At 37.5% G+C, this 21,060-nt stretch overlaps 2 protein-coding genes and 1 long non-coding RNA gene across 5 annotated transcripts in view; 2 read left to right on the top strand and 1 right to left on the bottom strand.

Annotated features, from left to right (window-relative positions):
* The window catches only part of LOC117166079 (uncharacterized), an 84,033-nt gene extending 69,623 nt beyond the window's left edge, over positions 1–14,410 (top strand). For both annotated transcript variants that reach the window (XM_076625982.1, XM_076625983.1), the window contains 5 exons: positions 3,001–8,716; positions 9,589–9,903; positions 11,993–12,180; positions 12,656–12,851; positions 13,622–14,410. In XM_076625982.1, coding sequence (XP_076482097.1) covers positions 3,001–8,716; positions 9,589–9,903; positions 11,993–12,180; positions 12,656–12,851; positions 13,622–13,900 — 6,694 coding nt within the window. In that variant the 3' untranslated portion in view covers positions 13,901–14,410. The remainder of the gene's footprint in view (positions 1–3,000; positions 8,717–9,588; positions 9,904–11,992; positions 12,181–12,655; positions 12,852–13,621) is intronic.
* Positions 4–15,076, bottom strand: LOC117166083 (uncharacterized). Its single transcript, XR_013060567.1, has 6 exons — positions 15,015–15,076; positions 11,566–12,208; positions 10,589–11,473; positions 10,238–10,435; positions 9,916–10,181; positions 4–1,668 (listed from the first exon to the last, which is right to left on the bottom strand). It is a non-coding gene; the product is annotated as an uncharacterized LOC117166083 (long non-coding RNA).
* Positions 15,077–15,212: 136 nt separating this feature from the next.
* On the top strand, positions 15,213–20,914 carry Alg12 (Alg12 alpha-1,6-mannosyltransferase). 2 transcript variants are annotated; one of them, XM_033349743.2, is made up of 8 exons: positions 15,213–15,473; positions 15,928–16,060; positions 16,183–16,356; positions 16,439–16,592; positions 16,922–17,066; positions 17,156–17,382; positions 17,478–17,726; positions 17,858–20,914. In XM_033349743.2, the coding sequence occupies exons 1-8, from the start codon at positions 15,348–15,350 to the stop codon at positions 19,485–19,487; spliced, it is 2,838 nt and encodes a 945-aa protein (XP_033205634.2). In that variant the 5' UTR covers positions 15,213–15,347; the 3' UTR covers positions 19,488–20,914. The 2 variants fall into 2 exon arrangements, with proteins under 2 accessions (XP_033205634.2, XP_033205636.2); XM_033349745.2 differs by lacking the exon at positions 15,928–16,060 and having other exon boundaries at positions 15,335–15,473.
* The last annotated feature ends 146 nt before the right edge of the window (positions 20,915–21,060 follow it).

Below are 21,060 nucleotides of genomic sequence, written 5' to 3'. Positions count from 1 at the left end.
CGTAGACATAAAGGCAGAAACAGAAAGTAGAAAATTCCAAGCCGTGAAAATAATACGTAGATGGAACCGAAACGAGAACGACGTTATTTTTATATTAAAATGGTGAAAAAATAACTCGTATCGTATTTGCCGCCAGTGAAATCCATTTGCCCGCGAGTCTTCCATATTTATAAATCAATATTTACGAACACGTATCCGTAAATATTTATGAAATCCTTAATTTCATCTGGGCTTACACAGGCACGCACACACCTACGAGAAACAACGTACCGCCGGTTGACAATATTTTTGTAATTCTACGAAATCTTCTGTTTATCTGAGAATAATATTTTTGCTCGCCTGTTTACCTAGCCAAACCTCGCCGAGAGCGTTAAAAGCGCAATTCTACTTTATACCGGTCGGTAAAGTAGATTGAAATTTAAGAGCGTTTCTCAAGGATGGTCGTGCAGTGCTGAACTGCGAGGTAACTATCGTTAGCTGGATAAAATTGGCTGTTGCAAGTTTCAACGCGTATTCGACATTGACAATTAAGATACGCCGTTCTCGTTGTCGTTTTCCAATTTCCGACAGAGATCATCGCTGAGACCATCAAACTACTGGAAACAAAATTCGCTGCATTTCTAACGATACTACAGTTGCACCGCGGACGTTTACGCGCATTTAATTAAGACAAAATGTACACGTGCACGCGCATAATACACGAAGATATATAAAATATCCATGGTATAGTTGCTGTAAAAAAAGAAACAACGAAATTTTTGCTGCAACGTTTCTTCAGTCTTATTCACAGAACTATAATTCTGCATAAACATCCGCGGTCTAGTTACGACAAGTTTCAACTAACGATAATTCGGACAAACAATCATATTTCATGTAATCCTTGTCAGCGCTTTACCGACCGCTAGCGATTCAACAGCACACGCACGTCCGACCGGCATCTCAGGCGCAGACTCTCCCTGGCGCCGGCTCTGTTTCGGTTTAGACTCTCCAATACCGTTCTTTTTCTTCATCGCGAACAGTACGTTTTTGAAATTCGTATAAAACCGAGAGCCTACGAAACTGACGCAACTGAACAAGCAACCTCGGTACTAAATAACAAACTACTGCTGAAATAATGAGAAAGATTGTCGTTGACAAAAAGCCGATTAATAGGCTATCGGTCGGTAAGCGTCGGAGACAGAAAGCCGATTAATAGCCTATCGGTCGGTAAGTGTCGATAACAAAAAACCGATTAATCGGCTATCGGTCGGTAAAGTGTTAATAATTAAATGTCTAAAGATATCGTCGACTGGCCGGACATCGGCAGTTGCTGTTGCTCAATGTACCATCGAGAAGCTTAGCAAGTGTTCCGTTGTTTCGCGTGAAACAACACTGCACGCTAAATCGTACGGTGAAGCGTACGTGAACTCGTGTCGCACGAGCGAAGATATCTTCGGCCAATCTAAAGTATCTTGAAGACATTGTTTCTAGCGTTTTCTGCGACAGTGTTATGTCGTAACTTGTCTTTACACTTAAAATTGTCATTGCTTCTTAAAATTCTCATTCTGTCTGTCTATTCACAAAATCCTTTTACTCTTCTTTCGTACATACGCCGCGCATTTTCCGCTACTTTTCACTTCTCCATTGTATTTTGTCCCTTTTTGCTCCTGCGTCCCGCGCGTTAATCCGCTACAGCAGAAGGTTTGTCGAACAAGTAAATAAATCAGATGAATATTTCACATCGCAAATGAACGAAATATTTCTGCTACTTCAAAAAAGAAAACAAAATGATACATACGAGGGAGGGAAAAAAAGAACGTAGAGAATAGAAAGCATCTTAACGCGCAAGTAGCTCGCGTCTTTCGACGATCGAATCGAACGTTGACAAATGCGAATTTTCCGGCCGCTAATTGGCAATCAGCGCTAACAATCCGTCGCTGCTTTCGCCCCGCCAAACCCCTCTACGCCGCCGATTAATTTCTCGTTGCATAATTGCGATCGCTGACTAGGCTCGACTCGTTTAAACCCACGCAACCGTAGTAGCCTAACAATACGTGGTCCCTGGAAGTGATCATCCTTGAAAGAACAACTAAATGGCGCGTTTCCGGCAAAGTTAAAGGCGCAGCGTCTCCGGTTTGTCGCAAGAAGGAAGATGCGCCCGCTCTAATTTATATGTCCGCCTAACATTAAAGCTATCGGAGAAAGGATAAATCGGCCGAAGGACATTAAACGCTGCATCATCAACCATAACAGCCTACTCGCCAAGCATGAAGCCGTCGCAGTATCGGAGACAACGTGGACGAAAAAAAAAAAAAAAGAAAGAAATAAGAGAACAAAGCGTCTCGTGAAACAATTAGTCGCACCACTAGCAATATCGTCGACCACGATAACCAAATTTGTATATTTTCCATTGGATTTTCCTTAGTTGCTTCCTAGTTGAACAACGAATAAAAAAAAAAAGTATCGTATTTGATGTTAAATTAACGAAATGATTCTGCTAAGTCTAACTTTCACGGCGGTTCACCGACGCACTCTCTTTTCCTCGGTGACCGAACCGTGTTTTCCGGATCCTAACGATGGACCGTACTTGAACTCTCACCATGTATATTGTTGCAACATTTTCTATATCGAAGTTTTACGCTCCGAACGGAGGGAAACATCGGCGAAGCTCCACGTGGCTTTTCTCGCGGCTTTACCGCGTAACCAACATCTTCTTAACAAAATAAAACCGATCAGTCGAGACGAATAGTCGAAGATCGAAGCCAGCTGCCCTAGCTTTGTTTTGTCGCGAAGGAGAATCCTAGAAAATATCGTGTCCGCCTGACTCATTTTCCTCTGCTATCTTCTTCATGTCGGCTAACCACAACCGCAAAGCAGGATTAACACCAGATAACGAACGAAACCCGCATTGTAGAACAAGAAGATAGAGTTAGCAAGGCTAAGCGCTGCCAAATGAGGATTTCTGAGGCTTGTAAGTTGTAAACAGAGTGGAATATTGTTATACTGATTGTGATTTCATAGCGCCAGCCGAATGACCAACACAGCTTCAGACAGAAGATCGAACGACGGGAAAAATCCTGCAAGTAGCAAATCCAGAGGGAAGACACTGGTCTCTGGAAATGTGGGGGAAACGGTATCGTTGGATTCCGGGAGAAATGTGAGACGAAGAGACGAAAATCCACGGTTCTTCTGCGAAGAGTCCGAGAAGTCTGCCACTGTGCACGCCGTTGGTTCGAAAACCGCGAGGAAATTGTCGCCTGATTTGTCTGAAGATAGAATACGAAGAAGCGAAAGGTCTGCGATATTTAATAAAGAGAAATCTGCTATTAAATACCCGATAGACTCGAAAGCTGCAAGAACATCGACATCCGAGTCGCTTAAAGATAAGACAGGGAAAAGGCAAAGTCGCGAATTATCCTCTACAGATGCTGGAAAATCGACCGTAACTTCTGCGACTGGCGCAACAACTGCTAGGAAATTGTCTTCTGAAGCTTTAAGAGATGTCAAGGATCAAGGCGATCATGGTAAATTTATCGGCGAGGAGTCTGAAAAATCAGCAACGACTTACGCGATTCGTCCAAAGTCTGCAGAGAGACCGATTCGTGAAGTTTCCGAAGTTACAAAGGACGTTAAGCGACGAAGTGAAAGTCCGAAATTCTTCTGTAAAGAGTCTGAAAAATCAGCAACGACTTACGCGATTCGTCCGAAGTCTGCAGAGAGACCGATTCGTGAAGTTTCCGAAGTTACAAAGGACATTAAGCGACGAAGTGAAAGTCCGAAATTCTTCTGCAAAGAGTCTGAAAGATCAGCAACGACTTACGCGATCGACTCAAAGACTGCAGAAAAGTATACTCGCGAAAGTACGAAAGATACGGGGGACTTGAAACGACGAAGTGAAAGTCCGAAATTCCTCTCCAAAGAGTCTGAGAAATCAGCAACGACTTACGCGATTCGTCCGAAGTCTGCAGAGAGACCGATTCGTGAAGTTTCCGAAGTTACAAAGGATATTAAGCGACGAAGTGGAAGTCCGAAATTCTTCTGCAAAGAGTCTGAAAAATCAGCAACGACTTACGCGATTCGTCCAAAGTCTGCAGAGAGACCGATTCGTGAAGTTTCCGAAGATACGAAGGACGTTAAGCGACGAAGTGAAAGTCCGAAATTCTTCTGCAAAGAGTCTGAAAGATCAGCAACGACTTACGCGATCGACTCAAAGACTGCAGAAAAGTATACTCGCGAAAGTACGAAAGATACGGGGGACTTGAAACGACGAAGTGAAAGTCCGAAATTCCTCTCCAAAGAGTCTGAAAAATCAGCAACGACTTACGCGATTCGTCCGAAGTCTGCAGAGAGACCGATTCGTGAAGTTTCCGAAGTTACGAAGGACGTTAAGCGACGAAGTGAAAGTCCGAAATTCTTCTGCAAAGAGTCTGAAAAATCAGCAACGACTTACGCGATTCGTCCGAAGTCTGCAGAGAGACCGATTCATGAAGTTTCCGAAGTTACAAAGGACATTAAGCGACGAAGTGAAAGTCCGAAATTCTTCTGCAAAGAGTCTGAAAGATCAGCAACGACTTACGCGATTCGTCCGAAGTCTGCAGAGAGACCGATTCGTGAAGTTTCCGAAATTACAAAGGACATTAAGCGACGAAGTGAAAGTCCGAAATTCTTCTGCAAAGAGTCTGAAAGATCAGCAACGACTTACGCGATCGACTCAAAGACTGCAGAAAAGTATACTCGCGAAAGTACGAAAGATACGGGGGACTTGAAACGACGAAGTGAAAGTCCGAAATTCCTCTCCAAAGAGTCTGAAAAATCAGCAACGACTTACGCGATTCGTCCAAAATCTGCAGAGAGACCGATTCGTGAAGTTTTCGAAGATACGAAGGATGTTAAGCGACGAAGTGAAAGTCCGAAATTCTTCTGCAAAGAGTCTGAAAAATCAGCAACGACTTACGCGATTGACGGAGAAACAAGTAAAAAATTCTCTTTCGAAGGTTTAAAAAGCGTCAAGAAACGAAGCGACAGTCCAAAACCTACAACTTACGCGATCGAGCCAAAGTCCGCAGAAAGATTGATTCGTGAAGTTTCCGAAGATATAAAGGACGTTAAACGACGAAGTGAAAGCCCAAGATTCTTCTGCAAAGAGTCTGAAAGATCAGCTACCACTTACGCGATCGACGCAAAAACAAATAAAAGATTCTCTTTCGAAGATTTAAAAGACGTCAAGCAACGAAGCGATAGTCCAAAATCCACACCTCACGCGATTGACTCAAAACGTGCGGAAAGATCGATCCGTGAACCTGCTGAAGACATAAAAGACGTTAAACGACGAAGTGAGAGCCCGAGATTCTTTTGCGAAGGATCTGAAAGATCAGCTAAAACTTACGTAATTGATCGAAAGTCTGCTAATTCCTCGAAGGCCAGAACACGTAGCGATAGTCCGAAATTCTTCTGCAAAGAATCGGAGAAATCAGACACGGCTTATGCGATAGACTCGACAATTCTTCCAACGTCCCCTAATTATATGAAAGACAGTAAGAGCTCCGTATTAAAAATCGAATCAAAGAACAAAAAGGATATGACTAGTAACACGATAAGAGAATCAACGAAGGACGCCATGAAGAGACATGCTACATTTCCCAAACGCGATGCAGTCAGCAAATCTTCTTCTTCGGAAAGTGCAAAATATGACGTGATATCTTGCGCGAAACCCGAGTACCAAACTCTGCGTAAATTTACCGAAACCAAGTTACCTGACGTTTTCGAGCGTCTAACAAGAGAAAGTAGCTCGAGTCCTCGGTCTTTCTGTCGCGAAGGCAGAAGATCAGCCACGACGATGAGCACCCGCAACAGGGACATCGAGTCCACCTCTGTATCTGCAAACGTGGTCGAGGAAATGAAAAAGAAAGGCAGCGAGAGTCGAAGAGTCGGTTCTGGAAAGCGCGATGCTTCGATAATTCGTGCTGACGAATCGAAATCACCAGACTTCGCGAAAGCATCGTCCAGAAGCTGCAGCGTAAGTCCGCAGTACTTCGGCTCGGATTCTGACAGATCCGCCAGCATCCTGATGGTCACGCCGGAGACGATAGTGAAAGCAAAAACAGATCTAGCGTGGTGCAAGAAAAGAGAACAAAGTCCTACGTTGTACGTTTCCAAAGGCGAGAAGCTCGTCACAAACGTACCGAGAGAAGCGACAAGAGGATCGTCGACAGAAAGCTACGACGAGACAGCGAAACGCTTCATCAGAAGCTCGGTATCGCGATTTTTCTCGGAGCAATGTGAAAGAGCAGCGAGAAACGTGGAGCCGAGAAAGCTTCAGCCGACAGACGCCAGAACACCGAGTCAGACGAAGTCGCAGTTCGATGATGGACGAGCTGAGAGGGACGAGAGAACGAGTTTCGTCGCAGACGGCAGTCGCGACTCGTCGCCCGGGTCTCGAAAAATCGTGGAAAGTAGAGAAGAAACGCCAGAATCCTTGCGTTACGAAACAGAAGAGTGCGCCATCGCTACGAGCCTTCAGCCTAAGATTTGCACAGACGTTGAGCAACCGCCCAAAGGTGCGCACTCGCTTAAACAAACAGTTGCGCGTGAGATTACGGCAAGGCCAGGTAATCTATCGACCAACGTCAAGGACAGATTCTCGATGAGTCCTTTAAGCGTCAAGGACGACAATTTGACAGCCGAAAACGCGAATGCACTTAGCCGTAGAGGGTCCGCCGGTGTTTTACGTTCGACGAAACTGATTCGCGACGTACTGCAGCGTCAGAGTGGCCAAGATCAGGTGGATGCTTCGCCTGGAATATCCAGCGAATGGGAAGAGCGACCGAGGGCCGACAGGATGCAGGCAGAAACGAGGGTGGACAGGAAAGTTGAGGAAAGAGCTGGGACGCCGACTGGTCGCCAACTGGGATCGAAAAGTTGCAGGTCCGTGGAAGTGGACACGCAGATCGGAGAAGTCAGGACGCCTGAACGATACGTAAAACAGGAGCAGCTTCGAGGCACTTACTCGAGATCGAGCAAGGGAACAGCCTGCGAGAAGTCGAGTGTTGGAAAGTTGCTGACGTATTCCGTGCGCAAGCCGGTTAAACAGAGAGGGTCGTTGCTGGAGTCGAACATTTTCCAGCAATCGCTGAAAGATCGAGATTCGGCGGACGAGAGGCCCGTTAGCTCGAAACGTACAACGCGAATTGCATCTCCGAAGAAGGAGTCTGCAGCTTGTGCTCGTAGCTTGCAGACTCGAACTAAGGGAAACACGGCGAATGGGAAGAACAAGAGCGACATTTTGAAGGCTCGCAGCCAAACAGCGAGTCCGATCTCAGCAAGCAGCGGAAAGACGAGCTCAGAGACGGTTGCTGATAAGAGGAACATGGGCAGATACGATGCTTCGAAGCGTATAATGCGAACGTCCAACGAATCCATCGCTCGTGGTTCGGAAGGAGCAACTGATGTGGCAGATCGAAGCGGCGAAACCAAAATCCCAAGAGCTGGAGCACGAACTGCCAGGAAGCAGAGTATCGCGGATGAGAGGAAGAAAGGCAAGACGTCTAAACAGGCTGAAATTTTGAAGTCCATGCAGCTCGTTCGCAGTGCTACAAGAGGATCAGACTTTGCGCAGGAATCACGAAAAATGGTTGGCGAATCAGTTGACGACGGTACAGCCAGAGACGAACAGACTGAAATGAGGAAAAGTTGCTACCCCTCGACGATCGATATTAGAAGGTCGGAGGCCGGCTTAACTTCTATAAAGGAACTTTCCAAGAATTACGAGAGAACAGACTCGGTGGAGTCGGCTCTCAGACGTTTCGATTCGATCGGAACTGAGGCTGAATCGATCCGAGGCACGTTGGAACGAAGCGTGGAATCGATACCGAAGGAAATACGAAGGAAATCTGGCGGAAGCATTGGCCGCAAGGCTGACTCAAAGACGATTTCGCCGAAAGCACTTGATCCACCGAATGTAAATCTTTTCGCTAAGAGAACGTGCGCCAGCAAAGCTACGACCGTATCCAGAAGCGCAATGGCCGCCGCTAAAGGGAGACAGGCTGAAACGCAAGAAACGCGGAGGCAGAAAAAATTGGAGAAAGCCAGAGACTCGATAGAGATCAGCCGAATTGCCATAAGATCGAGATCGCTGTCGTGCAAGCGGAAGCTTTTCCAGCACACTGATTCCAGCGAGACTGGAAGCGTTACATCGAAGTGCAGCATCGATTCCTTGAGAACCGTGGAACGTCTCTCGACGACTTCCAATAAGAAGAAAACGCGCGACTCGGTGAATACCACGTCGAAACGGTTCGAATTCTCTGGCAACGACGAGACGTCGACGCAGACGATAGACAAAGCAGAAACGGATAAAATGTCAACAGGTGTGGGTTGCTCATCGACGAAGCAACTGAGATCGATCGAGGACGAAAGTTGGGATCGCGAAACGGGGCAACCGTCGGTGATGTCGGCGATCGTAGACAGCGTGGCGAAAGCAGCGGGTCGATCGGAACCTCGTCGAATAAATGTCAATGATCGCGCTGGAAATAGAAAAGAGATATGTTCACCGGGGCGGTCGATGAACCTTACCGCGAGCAACGACGCTTTAGGGGATACGGAGCGTTCGTCTGTAAAGTGTACGATGCGTTTCTCCAGGGTCGCGAAAAGTCCGAGCCCGGAGACGACCAAGGAAACGAGCATCCGTGCGAGAAGAAACATCCCAACGTCGCCGTCCAAAAGTCCGGACACGGTCGCTAGGGTAAGCAAGAATTGCATGAAAGGTTTTCCTTTCTCTTCAATGATTTTGACGTTTCGATGGAAGCACACGATTATGGTAACGTGTTTCTGCTTGCAAATTGTTAAGGCAAATGGTAAACTCATTTTTAGTATGTCATTAACCAGTTAGCTGTTGCCACCTGTTTGAGAACTTTGAAAAGCGTGTACCTGAAACGCGTGGCGGAAAATAAGTAAATGACGAGTATACTCGTCAAGCACAGAGTGCGTGTTATAATATGGAATTAAATTGTAACGAAAGGGCCGTCTTATTTTTTAATTTTATTACTCACAGGACTCGTAACGCAAAGTACTGGCGTTTCTCCGTGACGAGTATATTCGTCAAGCACAGAGTGCGTGTTATTATATGGAATTAAATTGTAACGAAAGGATCATTTCATTTTTGAATTTTATTACTCACAGGACCCGTAACTCGTAAGTACTGGCGTTTCTCCGTGACGAGTATACTCGTCAAGCACAGAGTGTATATTATAATTTGGAATCAAATTGTAACGAAAGGACCGTTTCATTTTTTAATTTTATCACTCACAGGACTCGTAACGCAAAGTACTGGCGTTTCTCCGTGACGAGTATACTCGTCAAGCACAGAGTATGTGTTATTATATGGAATCAAATTGTAACGAAAGGACCGTTTCATTTTTTAATTTTATTACTCACAGAACGCGTCGTAACGCAAAGTACTGGCGTTTCTTCGTGACGAGTATACTCGTCAGAGACAGCTGACTGGTTAAAATGGTATTAATCGCTTTTGTTAAAACATGGCTTTCGTTAGAAGATAACGAGAAACGCGTCAATTGTTTGGCGTGACAGTTTCAAACGAACGCGTATCTGTTACAGCGTGCGTCGAGCGAGTTGAAAGCTCAAGACACAAGATCGACGAAACGGCCAACGACTATGAAAGGCACAGAGCCAATTGGAAACAGGAAGGCGTTAACGGCGACGAGCACAACTACGAAAAAATCAGCGGACGTGGTCGATAGCGCTATTCTCGAGAATGGTCTGCATTTACGAGACCAAACTGCCGAAACGAAATACGATAACGACTCGCCCACGAAGAAAAGCGACGCTCTGGTCGTCGACTTGGACGAGCAACCGCCGAAGGAAAACGAGCCACTTCCGCGGAAACCGCTCTTACGAAAACAGTCCACCGAGGTGAGCACATACCTGTTAATCGATTATGTTAAATAAAAATAACGCAGACTCCGTACAGAGGGTTGAGTTAATAATTTTGTAGTGAAACGAAGGTTTTGATGTAACAATGTAGCGATTGAAGCAAGTTGTTCTAGCTAGTTGTAGTGGCGTAAGTTTCGAATTTTAAAGCTGCTGTTCTCCTCGCTCCTTTTTCACGTTCATGTTCCTTGGGATACTGTGCTGCGAGTAATCATAGACTCGTTCTTTCTTCGATAATTTCAAGAAACCTCAGCTCCTGCCTGGATATGATAAATGAAAATGTTTTTGTAAAACATAAATTGAACGCTATGCTTACGTAATTGAAAGAGGAGACGAAAAGACAATTTTTCAGCGAGACAGTGCTCCTATTTGTACAGCCGCCGGTACAGAAAAATGATTTCAAGATTTCGAAATGGAATTATTACCATGGCCAGCATCGAGTTCTCGTCCGAAATCCCAATCGACAGCCTATGGGGAATTCCAGCGGGGAAAGTTTATCACCGGGAGGAGCCACCTGTAGAAAATATCGTTGAATTTAAAAAAGAAGAATAAGATTTGCTTTGAATAAGTTGGTAGACAGTGTAGAGTAACAGATTAATAGGAGTAATCAAAGATAAAGGAACATCTGTTAAAAATATTGAATGAAAATGTAACAAAATTAACTTACAAATACAAGTTTACAATACAAGTTTAATTAGAAAAAGATTTGGTTTTCCTCCAGATTTCGAAGGAGACAAATTTTTGTTTGTTTAATCTTCAGCTTTGGTTTACGTTATATTAAAGGATATTGTCAATTTTTCTTCGAATATTATGAAATATCCTAAAAATGAAGTGCAGTTCATAATTATTCATGGCACTGTATCTTCTTTCCAAATTTTGCAATACTTTGTTCATGAAAAGTGCAAAGTAAGCAAAGGTAGGAAAATTTGTATACGTTTGATGTTAAAACCAAATATTTCAGAACTGTGTACCTTTTCTTTGTTTTTGTTCTTTTTTTTTTTGTAATATTAATTTTCTATAAAAAGTTGAGAAAGTACATACTCTTTATATCTGATGTTCCAGAAATGTAAGAAATCTCAAGGACACAGAAGTAATTATACTTGCATTGATAGTTTCACTATAGGAAAAAATATTCTCATCTTTGTTATTAAATGCAGACAAAATTTATATTATAAAAGCATATGATAAAATGTAATCGAATTTAATAAAAGTATCCTAATTGTAATTCTCGCATAGCTAGACATATAATACAAGAAAGGAACTTCACGCATTTATCCTATTAATTTGCAAACATAATTCGTCCGCGAATGATGTGCTCTTGGTTGCAAAGATAATTTCAATCGAATATCGTATGCAATTTTTCTGCCACAGCTTGAAGTTTGGTATGTGAGAAGTAAGTAGAAAGCTTTAGAGAGTAAAATGTCTGGTGCTCTTTGACGTTATTTAACCCGGGAAATCCAGCGATTTCGCTGCACATGGATTCCTCTTCCTCCAATTTCTGATTAATCGAAATATTCGCAACAGCGAAATTTCCTAGTCGCCTTGCTAAATTCTAACAACAAAATTAAACTGTAGTATCAACAGGTATTTCCTACATTTCATATCATTGAATAATTTTGTTAATATTAGGAATCGAATAGTTACCCAATTGCTAGAAGTGTGACACATATGAAAAATCACCAAATAGTTTACCAGCTATTTATTAAGGCAAAAGTATCATAAACAGCTAATAAAAATAAGCTATTTTGCAAGAGCAGTGTCCTCATGCGATATAGAAAATTGTTAATCCATCATTTAACAATGAACAACATATATGAGCAATATTTTATTAGAGTCCCTGTAAAGCAAGAGACTATTAGCCAAATTGTAAATGAAAAAGATTGTTCTATTTATAAACAGTTTATAATTAACAATTTTAATATTAATATTTTAATATACATTAATAATTCTCTGGCTGAAACTTTCTGTTGAAAAATTGGCCTCCTTCTATTGCAACTTTTTTTTTAAATATTCTATCGAAAATATTCTATTGAAGTAAAAATAATTATCGTTTAACGTTTCTATTAATTAGAAACAGATTACTTCCATGCAATCAACACGGCCACCATCGGTTTCGTCCACATCTGGTGGTAGCCCCATGCAAGGTCAGACTTCCGGTTCTAGAAGCAAAATGGCTTCGAGAGCAAAGACGCCAATTTCCGGTTCAACGGGATACAAAGGATCAGCTTCCAGCAGAACCGGAGGAGCCGCGGCAGCGACGTAAGAATTTTTAGAGTAATTGGTTTTCCTGTTATGAGATTAAGGAGCTTGTAATATCTCAGACAAATATTTCAGGGAAATATTTTATCGTCAAACTCGTAGCACCTAAAATTATCCTTATTTTAAAATGTTTAATATCCTAGGGCTGATATTATTATTTTGCTCGATAAATTTATACACTGTGAGTAGAAAGAATGTAGCTAAAAGAAGTTGTTAAAATGTGACGTCTGTAACGATGAAAATAATTGTGAAAAAAGTAATATTTTTACTATAAACAAATTAGAAATAATTTCTAAATAAACCAACGAAATATCAACAAGTGTTAGAGAAAAAGAAAATATTTCGTTATCTTGCTATCTTAGAGTCGCTTGTGTCGAACATAATCTTAGGAATTGAAGGAACTTTTCGATCAATTTTCTTTACAGAAGAAGATACCAACGTTTTTTTCCAAATCTCATCAAATTCTTTTCCAAAGATGTTACAGTGACGCTCTGGTTCCTTGCAAAATGTGTGGCCGCCGTTTCGCTCAAGATCGAGTAACCCTTCACGAGCAGATTTGCGCGAAAACGACCCAAAAAAAGAGGAAACAATTCGATACGATGATGTATCGCGTAAAAGGCACCGATCTCGAACCGTTCGTGAAAAAAGGACTTGTGAAAAAACAAGTGGAGGTCAGTACTTCTTGTCCTCTTCCGATCCTTCAAAATTCCTATCTCAGTTCATCCTAACTGTACAAAGCTTTAAACAAAGTAAATTTTAAATCCATGTTTGCAGAGGTAAAAATTAATTCGACTCGTTATAAAAGAATATAACGCGAAGGACAAGACTAACGTAAGAGTAAGAATTGTATGCAGTGTATTTGGAGAAAACGTTAAGTATCGAGTAAATAAGATTTTGTGATTTAATACTAAAACTACGAAATCAGTGAAAATAACTAATTGTAATTGTAATTGTTAGTCAATTAGTTATTGGTCAAATGATATCAACCATCCACGATATATAATTATCTCAATTTTCTCAATAATTTTCAAATAATATTATATTTATATTTCAAATAATATTATAATATTATATATAATATATATATTATAATAATAATATTCACAATTCAACATGCGATATAATGACAATGACGATACTAGAATATATTAGGTTGGCAACTAAGTGATTGCGGATTTTGTCATTACCACCTAATGTTTCTAACCTAACCTAAAATCTTTTCACTGATGGAAGAATACCACTATCTTATATATATTTTAGTAGATAGAAATCTTTTTTAATGGCAATGCTGGTCCGTATCACGAAAAGAAATCCACTATAAGAGATCCATTTATACCACGAAAGAATCAATCGTTTAATTTTTTTTTCTTCTCTTTTAGAGAGAAGGACGAGAGATATCGATTTGGAGGAATGAGACGGATTGTCGTTTTGCATGTTTCAGAAATCGAAGAAGCCGGAGATAAAGTCGAACTGGCGGCGCAAACACGAGGATTTCATTAACGCCATACGCTCGGCCAAACAAGTACAAGCACACCTGGCCGCAGGAGGCAAGCTCAGCGATTTGCCACCGCCGCCGGTTAGCGATAACTACGATTACATTCAGTGTCCCCACTGCGGAAGAAAATTCAATAAGGCTGCCGCCGAGCGTCACATTCCCAAATGCGAACACATGTTGCACAATAAGCCGATACACTCGCGAGCGCCGAAACCAAGGCGTTAATTCTGCCGGAGTCATTTCTGCTAAACGATCTTTCTATATACGTACATCGAGCAGGAACAAGATAGATAAAAGTGTCTTTATTTTGAGAAAAATCAACTTGAAATAAATTTTGGAAAGAAGAAAAGGAAACCAGAACGAAAGATTAAGTTAAATCGTAGCTTGAAGTGTGATGTCATATTTATAGTAAAATGTGAAAAAATATAGACACAATAATTACGATATTTTTAATAGAACGCAGCTTTCATGAAGCACCTTATCTCTATCTTGTTCGTGCGATCGATACAGTTTTATACAAGCGTCGCGTTGATTATGGAATACTTAGAAAATGTTGTATGGGATCTTACATAAATGGAGAAAAGATCTCGCAGAAGACCGTCATCTATCGGACATGTGCACAAGACGAATGTAAAAGCGATTTGTATCTACTGCTTGAAATCTATGGGTTTCCTCCGTGTATTTGGGACAAATGTATTTTCCAATTATACTAAAATAAAGTACGAATTTTCTCTACACCCTGTATATACATCTGTACGTAGCGAAACGAACGAATATGTTTGATCGTTATTTTTTCAAAAAATATGCAGACAAAAGATATGCAGAAATGATAATATATACATATATCTCCTCTGTTTATTTTATGAATTAAAAGATCATGAACTAATAACTATCTGTTTAAGAGAAATTAAAATTTACGGCATCCCGTTGTGAAAATTTATAACATATATTTTGGAACGCTTACTTTTTACGTATTTGTATCTTTTTATACAATAATAGTAGCGAAATATTGTATGGCTATTTGTCGCATTGTAATCGATCCTCCCAAAACGAAGAACGTATTGTGTCCTCATATAATAACCGTATGTAATTAGTGAACGTTGTTTAGAACTGATGAATTAATTATTAGCAAAAGCCGTTTTGATTAATGTTAAAAATATTGTGATTTATTTTGTAAGTTTTCATTGAAATAGATTGCCACACCGAACGAGGAAACATTTTTATAGCGCTTAATCTTGTTAATAAACAGAAATATTGTAACATTATTGTTATAATGAATTACTGGGAGCTAATAAACTAACTTTTTAATAAAAGAATAATAATGACGCAACATATCTACCTTTTCAATTGTATTAAATATTATATCGTATTTAAAGTACTACGAGACTTGTTGGATTTTCTTATCTGGAAAATGTTGAAAAACTGTTGGATTTGACGAGAAAAAATTATAGTGAATTAACACGAAATTCTAGGAAATTTAAGGAAATATTAAACCTGGAATGTTGGCAATGAAAGTACATACGTAATTTGGACGGAGTCCATGAGAGCAGACGATTCCCGGTTGATACAAGAAATATGTATTTAAAAAGTTGTCTGTGTTCGTCAGATTGTCATGATTAAAACGCGAAGTCTTACAATATTTTTGAACCCGTTCCACGTATAGAATAAAATAATGAATCATTTAATTATCTTGGTGGCTTTAGTACATTTATTGTACTGTCCATTTACAAAAGTGGAAGAAAGTTTCAATCTACAGGCTATGCACGACATTTTATACCATGGTTTTAACCTGTCGGAGGTAATTATTATAGTATTTATTGGAATTATATGATATTAGAAAACAAGTGTTTAAGAATTAAATAAGTAGTAATAAGAGAGAGAATATTTGTCTTGCTGCCTTGACAGGTTGCTGACATACAATCAAAGAGATATTACGCAAAAACTTAGACATTATATTTAGAAGCAGATGCATGTATTTATAAACTTACGATCAGCTGATATAGTTTCTGCACGCTTGAAGAGTTCGCTAATATATTAATTTCTGCTTTCATTAAAGTGAAATTATATTAACAAAATTTTTGAAATTATATATGTTCATTAATAACATACTATGATAATTTGTAGCCAAAAACATAGCCAAAAAGAAAATCAAATAGTTTACAGCATTTGTATAAAAACATATTCATAGATTCATTAAAAAAAAAGAAAGTCAAGTAACTAATCGTTTGTAACATATTCTTGTTCTATGATAGTATGATCATCATGAATTTCCTGGAGTTGTGCCACGATCGTTCATGGGACCAATTATAATATCAGGCTTGGCATCACCATTAATAGCAATCATTAATTATTTGCAACTTAATAAATTTTTTGCTCAATACGTTGGTAAGTTGATTAATATCATTCATTAGCATTATTAACAGCTTTTGTCTTATTATTGATATTAAATCTTTAATTTATAAAACATATCGTATTAAAAAGAGGTAATTAATATCATGTTTTTCCAGTAAGAGCAACATTGGGCTTGTTAGTAATAGGCACATTGAAGCTATATAAAGATGCTTTACAAAGCATATTTGGTTTGCAATTTACAAAATGGCTTGTTGCAATTACTGTGACACAATATCACTTTATGTACTATCTAAGTCGTCCATTGCCAAATATAATGGCTATGCCACTAGGTAATTTAAATTCAATATTATCTGTATTTTATTTAGTGGTTTACATGATAATTATTACTTGTATATCATATGTATATTGTAGTGCTACTTGCTTTATATGGATGGTTGAAACAAAATCACATGATATTTATTTGGTCATCTGCAGCAGCAATAATAATATTCAGAGCAGAACTTGCCATGCTACTGGGATTATTCCTTTTGTACGATATAGCCAACAAGAAACTAACCATACTAAGGTATTTACATATTATATTGTGGACCATTGATTCCTAGTATGGCTGTAACATTGCATACAGAAGTGATTAGAATCATCAAGGAACCTTCTGCAAAACTGCACTGATTTGTAAGCTTTGTTTGCTTATAAAACTTATTAACATAACAAAACCCTTCTGTCAAAAATAACTAAATTAAACATAAATTTGATAAACTGCAATAAGACTTATGCTATTGTTAAAAGTAGAAAAGAAAAGTGATTAAAAATAATTTCGTAACATAGAAAACATTCATCTATTAAAATTATATAAATCATTAGAACAAAAGCTTCATAAAATTAATAATTTTTTAGACTGTTTAAAATTGCGATTCCGGCCGGTATATTTTTTCTAACGCTAACGATCGCAGTAGACTCTATATTTTGGAGACGATTATTATGGCCTGAAGGAGAAGTATTTTACTTTAACACTATCCTTAATAAAAGCAGCGAATGGGGTGTATCCTTTACCAGAGTCACTATTTTTAAATGCATTTATTCAAAATGATAATTTTAAAGTATTTTATATATTACTTAACATAAAAACAGACATCGCCATTCTTGTGGTATTTTTACTCAGCTCTGCCTCGTGGGTTAGGTTTATCTTACTTTTTAATACCTTTGGGTATGTTATGGGATGCACGAGTTCGAGCATTAACAGTTCCTGGTATAGCATTTGTTGCATTGTTTTCATTTTTACCACATAAAGAATTGAGGTTTATCATATATGTCTTTCCACTGCTAAATGTTAGTGCTGCAGCCGTTTGTCATAGAATGTAAGTAACTTACATTTAATTTTGCTTTTTGAGCTACTTTTAATTTTTAAATGTCTGAAATTGTAATTATACAGTTCTTTGTTTTCTTAAATTAGATGGGAAAACAGAGGGAAAAGTCCATGGAATGGAATTTTAGCACTAATAATTTTAGGCCATCTAGTTTTAAATGCTCTATTTTCTATGTTTCTTTTATGTGTCGCTGGTTCTAACTATCCTGGTGGTTTAGCTATTGCTAAATTACATAGACTCGAAAAAGATTCTATCAACCCAGTGCATATACACATTGATATTCTAACTGCACAAACAGGAGTTTCAAGATTTACGCAAACAAATAGTTCTTGGATGTAAGTTTTATAAATGACTATTTGAAGTAGTCATAAAATGACCAATCTCTCTAAAATGATAATATGCTAAAGATAAATTTCTTTAGACCCAAATAATAGCATAATCTAATTTATGATTAATTAACTTCCAGTTATTCAAAACAAGAAAATTTGACTATTGACAGTCCTGAAATGCTTCAATTTACACATCTTTTAATGGAAGCCAAAAGTAAATACTCACCCAATATAAAACCATATCTTAAAACACACGATATCTTAGATTCTGTAGATGGTTTTTCTCATATAGCATTAAATTATAATATGTTACCACCAATAAAGATAAAAACTAGACCAATTATATTTATCATGAAAAGGAAGCCTAATATACGATATGATCCCAAGAAAGCAACACCGCAGACAGTTTTGAAACAGTCAAAGGAAAATGCTACAAAGAAAAGCATGGGCAGCAAGGACGTCATAAATGACACTGTACAAGATATGGAACCAATATTGGATGAAATAATGGAATCGTTAGAGCAATTTGAAAAACCATTAAATATTAATGATGTAAATATATTAGATTTAGAAGTATCAGAAGATGAATTAAATAACGAAACAAACAAACCTACCGAACTCATTGAATCATTAAGCACAGAAAAGTTTCCTAATAACATATCTGAGAATAAATTATCACAGTTACACACATCAATCAATGAAGAAAACCTACAGACCATACCAAAGCTACAAAATGATATCATGACTGAAAGCAATACTGAATTGCAACCTGATGTTGAGAATAATTCTAATATTAGTGAACAAAAATTGGATATAAAGGAAGAAGAAAATAAAAAGATAGAAGTAGCTAAAGAAAGATTAAAACTTGATAATGTTCAACAAGATAGTAGTATTTTAAAGGAAGTTGTTAAAAAACTTATTCAAGAAAAACTGGAGGCAGTTAAATTAAGAAAAGATGTAATAGACGAGAAAGTATTACCAGAAATTCCACAGAAAATTAATGCTAAAATGAAAAGAATAATTCCAATAAAAATAGAGTCATCACAAAAGATAAAAATTATAACGAAGCAAGACTTAAAAGAAAAATATTCGGTGATTCAAGAATTAAAAGAAAAACCTGCAATAGCTCAAGAGATGAAAGAAAAACCTGTAATAATTAAAGAAATAAAAGAAAGACCTATGATAATTCAAGAGACAAAAGAAAAACCTATGATAAAGCAAGAACTAAAAGAAAAGTCTGCAGTAATCCAAGAAACAACAGATCAACATAAACCACTTAATATGAAAGAAAGCATCAGAAATATAATCAATCAATTTAAAGAATTCGAAAAAGATTTTGTACATGAAGATTCAGAAATAGATAAAAAAGAATTAGCTGTTAAATATAATGAGCAACCCACAGAAACAAGTACAAAAAAAGCAGAAGATTTACTAAGAATAGATATTATGACAGAAAGTAGAGGTGTAAAAACAATCAAAGATGCCAAAGAAAGTCTACGGGACATAATAAATCAGTTTAAACAAATAAAAAGCGAATTAACTTCAGAAGAAGACGATCTATTTGAAAAGATTGAAGCTACATATATGGAACGACCAATTGCAGAAACGTTAATGCAGTTTAGTGAAGCTTTAAAAAATTTAGTACAACGAAGAAAAAAAAGTAAGACATTTACTTTTGAAAATAAAAATGATAAACCTAAACCACAAATTTTACCAAAACTGGCGGTAAGGGATCATCAGTTTCCAACAGAATCTCCAAAAAATTAAAAAATGTAGAATTATAATAATGAAGGAAAGATATATAATACAGAAAAAGCAGAAAAAATCATTCGAAATATTAATGGAAATGATGGCTCAAGCCAAGGTACAAATAAAGTTTTACAAGAAAAGTATTTTATCACGTATACCAATAACAAAAACGTCCCCATAAATGCTCAAAAATCTAGTAATAATGTTTCAAACACTATAGTAAATGACTATGCTTCCAACGAAAAAGATGAAATGATGCAAAAAAAAATGAGAAATAGCTCAAATTGAATGTTGAAATAACTCATTATTTTGTGCTTTTTAATAGTACAGCTATATAATTATAGTAAACTGTAAATACGTTGTTCTGTGATAACAAAAATGTATATCTTAATTAATGCTCATGCATTACCAACACGGAAAAGAACGAAATTTATTTTTCCTGTGTTATTGTCTAAAATATCAAAAAACACTGAAAAATGATAAAGCATTTGTTTAATATATAGTATCACGAAGATGCCACAACTGTTATCTTGTATGTATACTTGTTAAAAACAAAAATTCAAATTAAAAATTTAGATATTTAACAGTAGAAGTTTACATATTTAATATTAACATGTATGTATATAGTAATTGTTTTGTGTATTGTAAAAATATCTTATTAATTTTTTATATGTTTAGATGTTGACATATTTATCTATATATTACATTATTTGATATAAAACTAATATTTACCAATGCATGTTTTAAAAAAAGAGCATAATTCTATTATTCACCCTTAACTGTTTACAATTTTGCTAAACTGCCTTATGAGAATGGTATCATTATTTTCTTTTTTCTATCCTAGCATTTAAATTTTGCTTTCTCATATCCTGTGCTTTTCCTGTTGTTGCTAAGACATTACTGTATCTTATATTACTTAAGTTTATTTCTTTAATCATATTCTCATCAGATAGAGTTTATCAAAAAAAGAAAGTACATTCATTTCCATATTGGTATTTGCAGAGCATTCAAGTGCCTTACAGTCTCTTCCAAATTCTATATGTTGTAAAATATTAAAAAATTATATGTATACATGTATAACATACTATGTATTAATATTTTACAATAAGTAAAAGTGATTTAATATCAAAACTGTAAATTAATACCTAATATTACTATTTCAATCATTGATAATCAAATATGGCCAAATTGCAATTAAAGATTTTATTAAAGAAAATTATACAATTAATCAATGTTAAATTTTTTTTATTGCAATAAGTTTCTTATAATTCTATGAGTATTTCTCGAGTAATATCTTTATTCCTTTAAATGTTTGTATTGTGCAATACACAGTAAATGCTACAATGATCCAATATACCACTTTATCTCGTGTACCACACTTTAAATACACAGGAAGATTATCTTCACACTGTTTAAATAAATGGAAAATAATTATATATAAATTACACGGAGTTCATTTAATTATCATACATCACGTCATTTTATATTTATATCAAAATCAGTTAGACCTGCATTCTTGCTTGCTTTAATTTCAGTTTCTGTAAGTTTTTATCAGAAATTAATCGTGGACGCCCCATGCAAATTGATCGAT

Source organism: Bombus vancouverensis, chromosome 17 (genome assembly GCF_051014615.1).
Source record: "Bombus vancouverensis nearcticus chromosome 17, iyBomVanc1_principal, whole genome shotgun sequence".
Classification (NCBI taxonomy): domain Eukaryota; kingdom Metazoa; phylum Arthropoda; class Insecta; order Hymenoptera; family Apidae; genus Bombus; species Bombus vancouverensis.
Note: the sequence above shows the minus strand (reverse complement) of the source record. Positions and strands in the feature narration are given on the sequence as shown.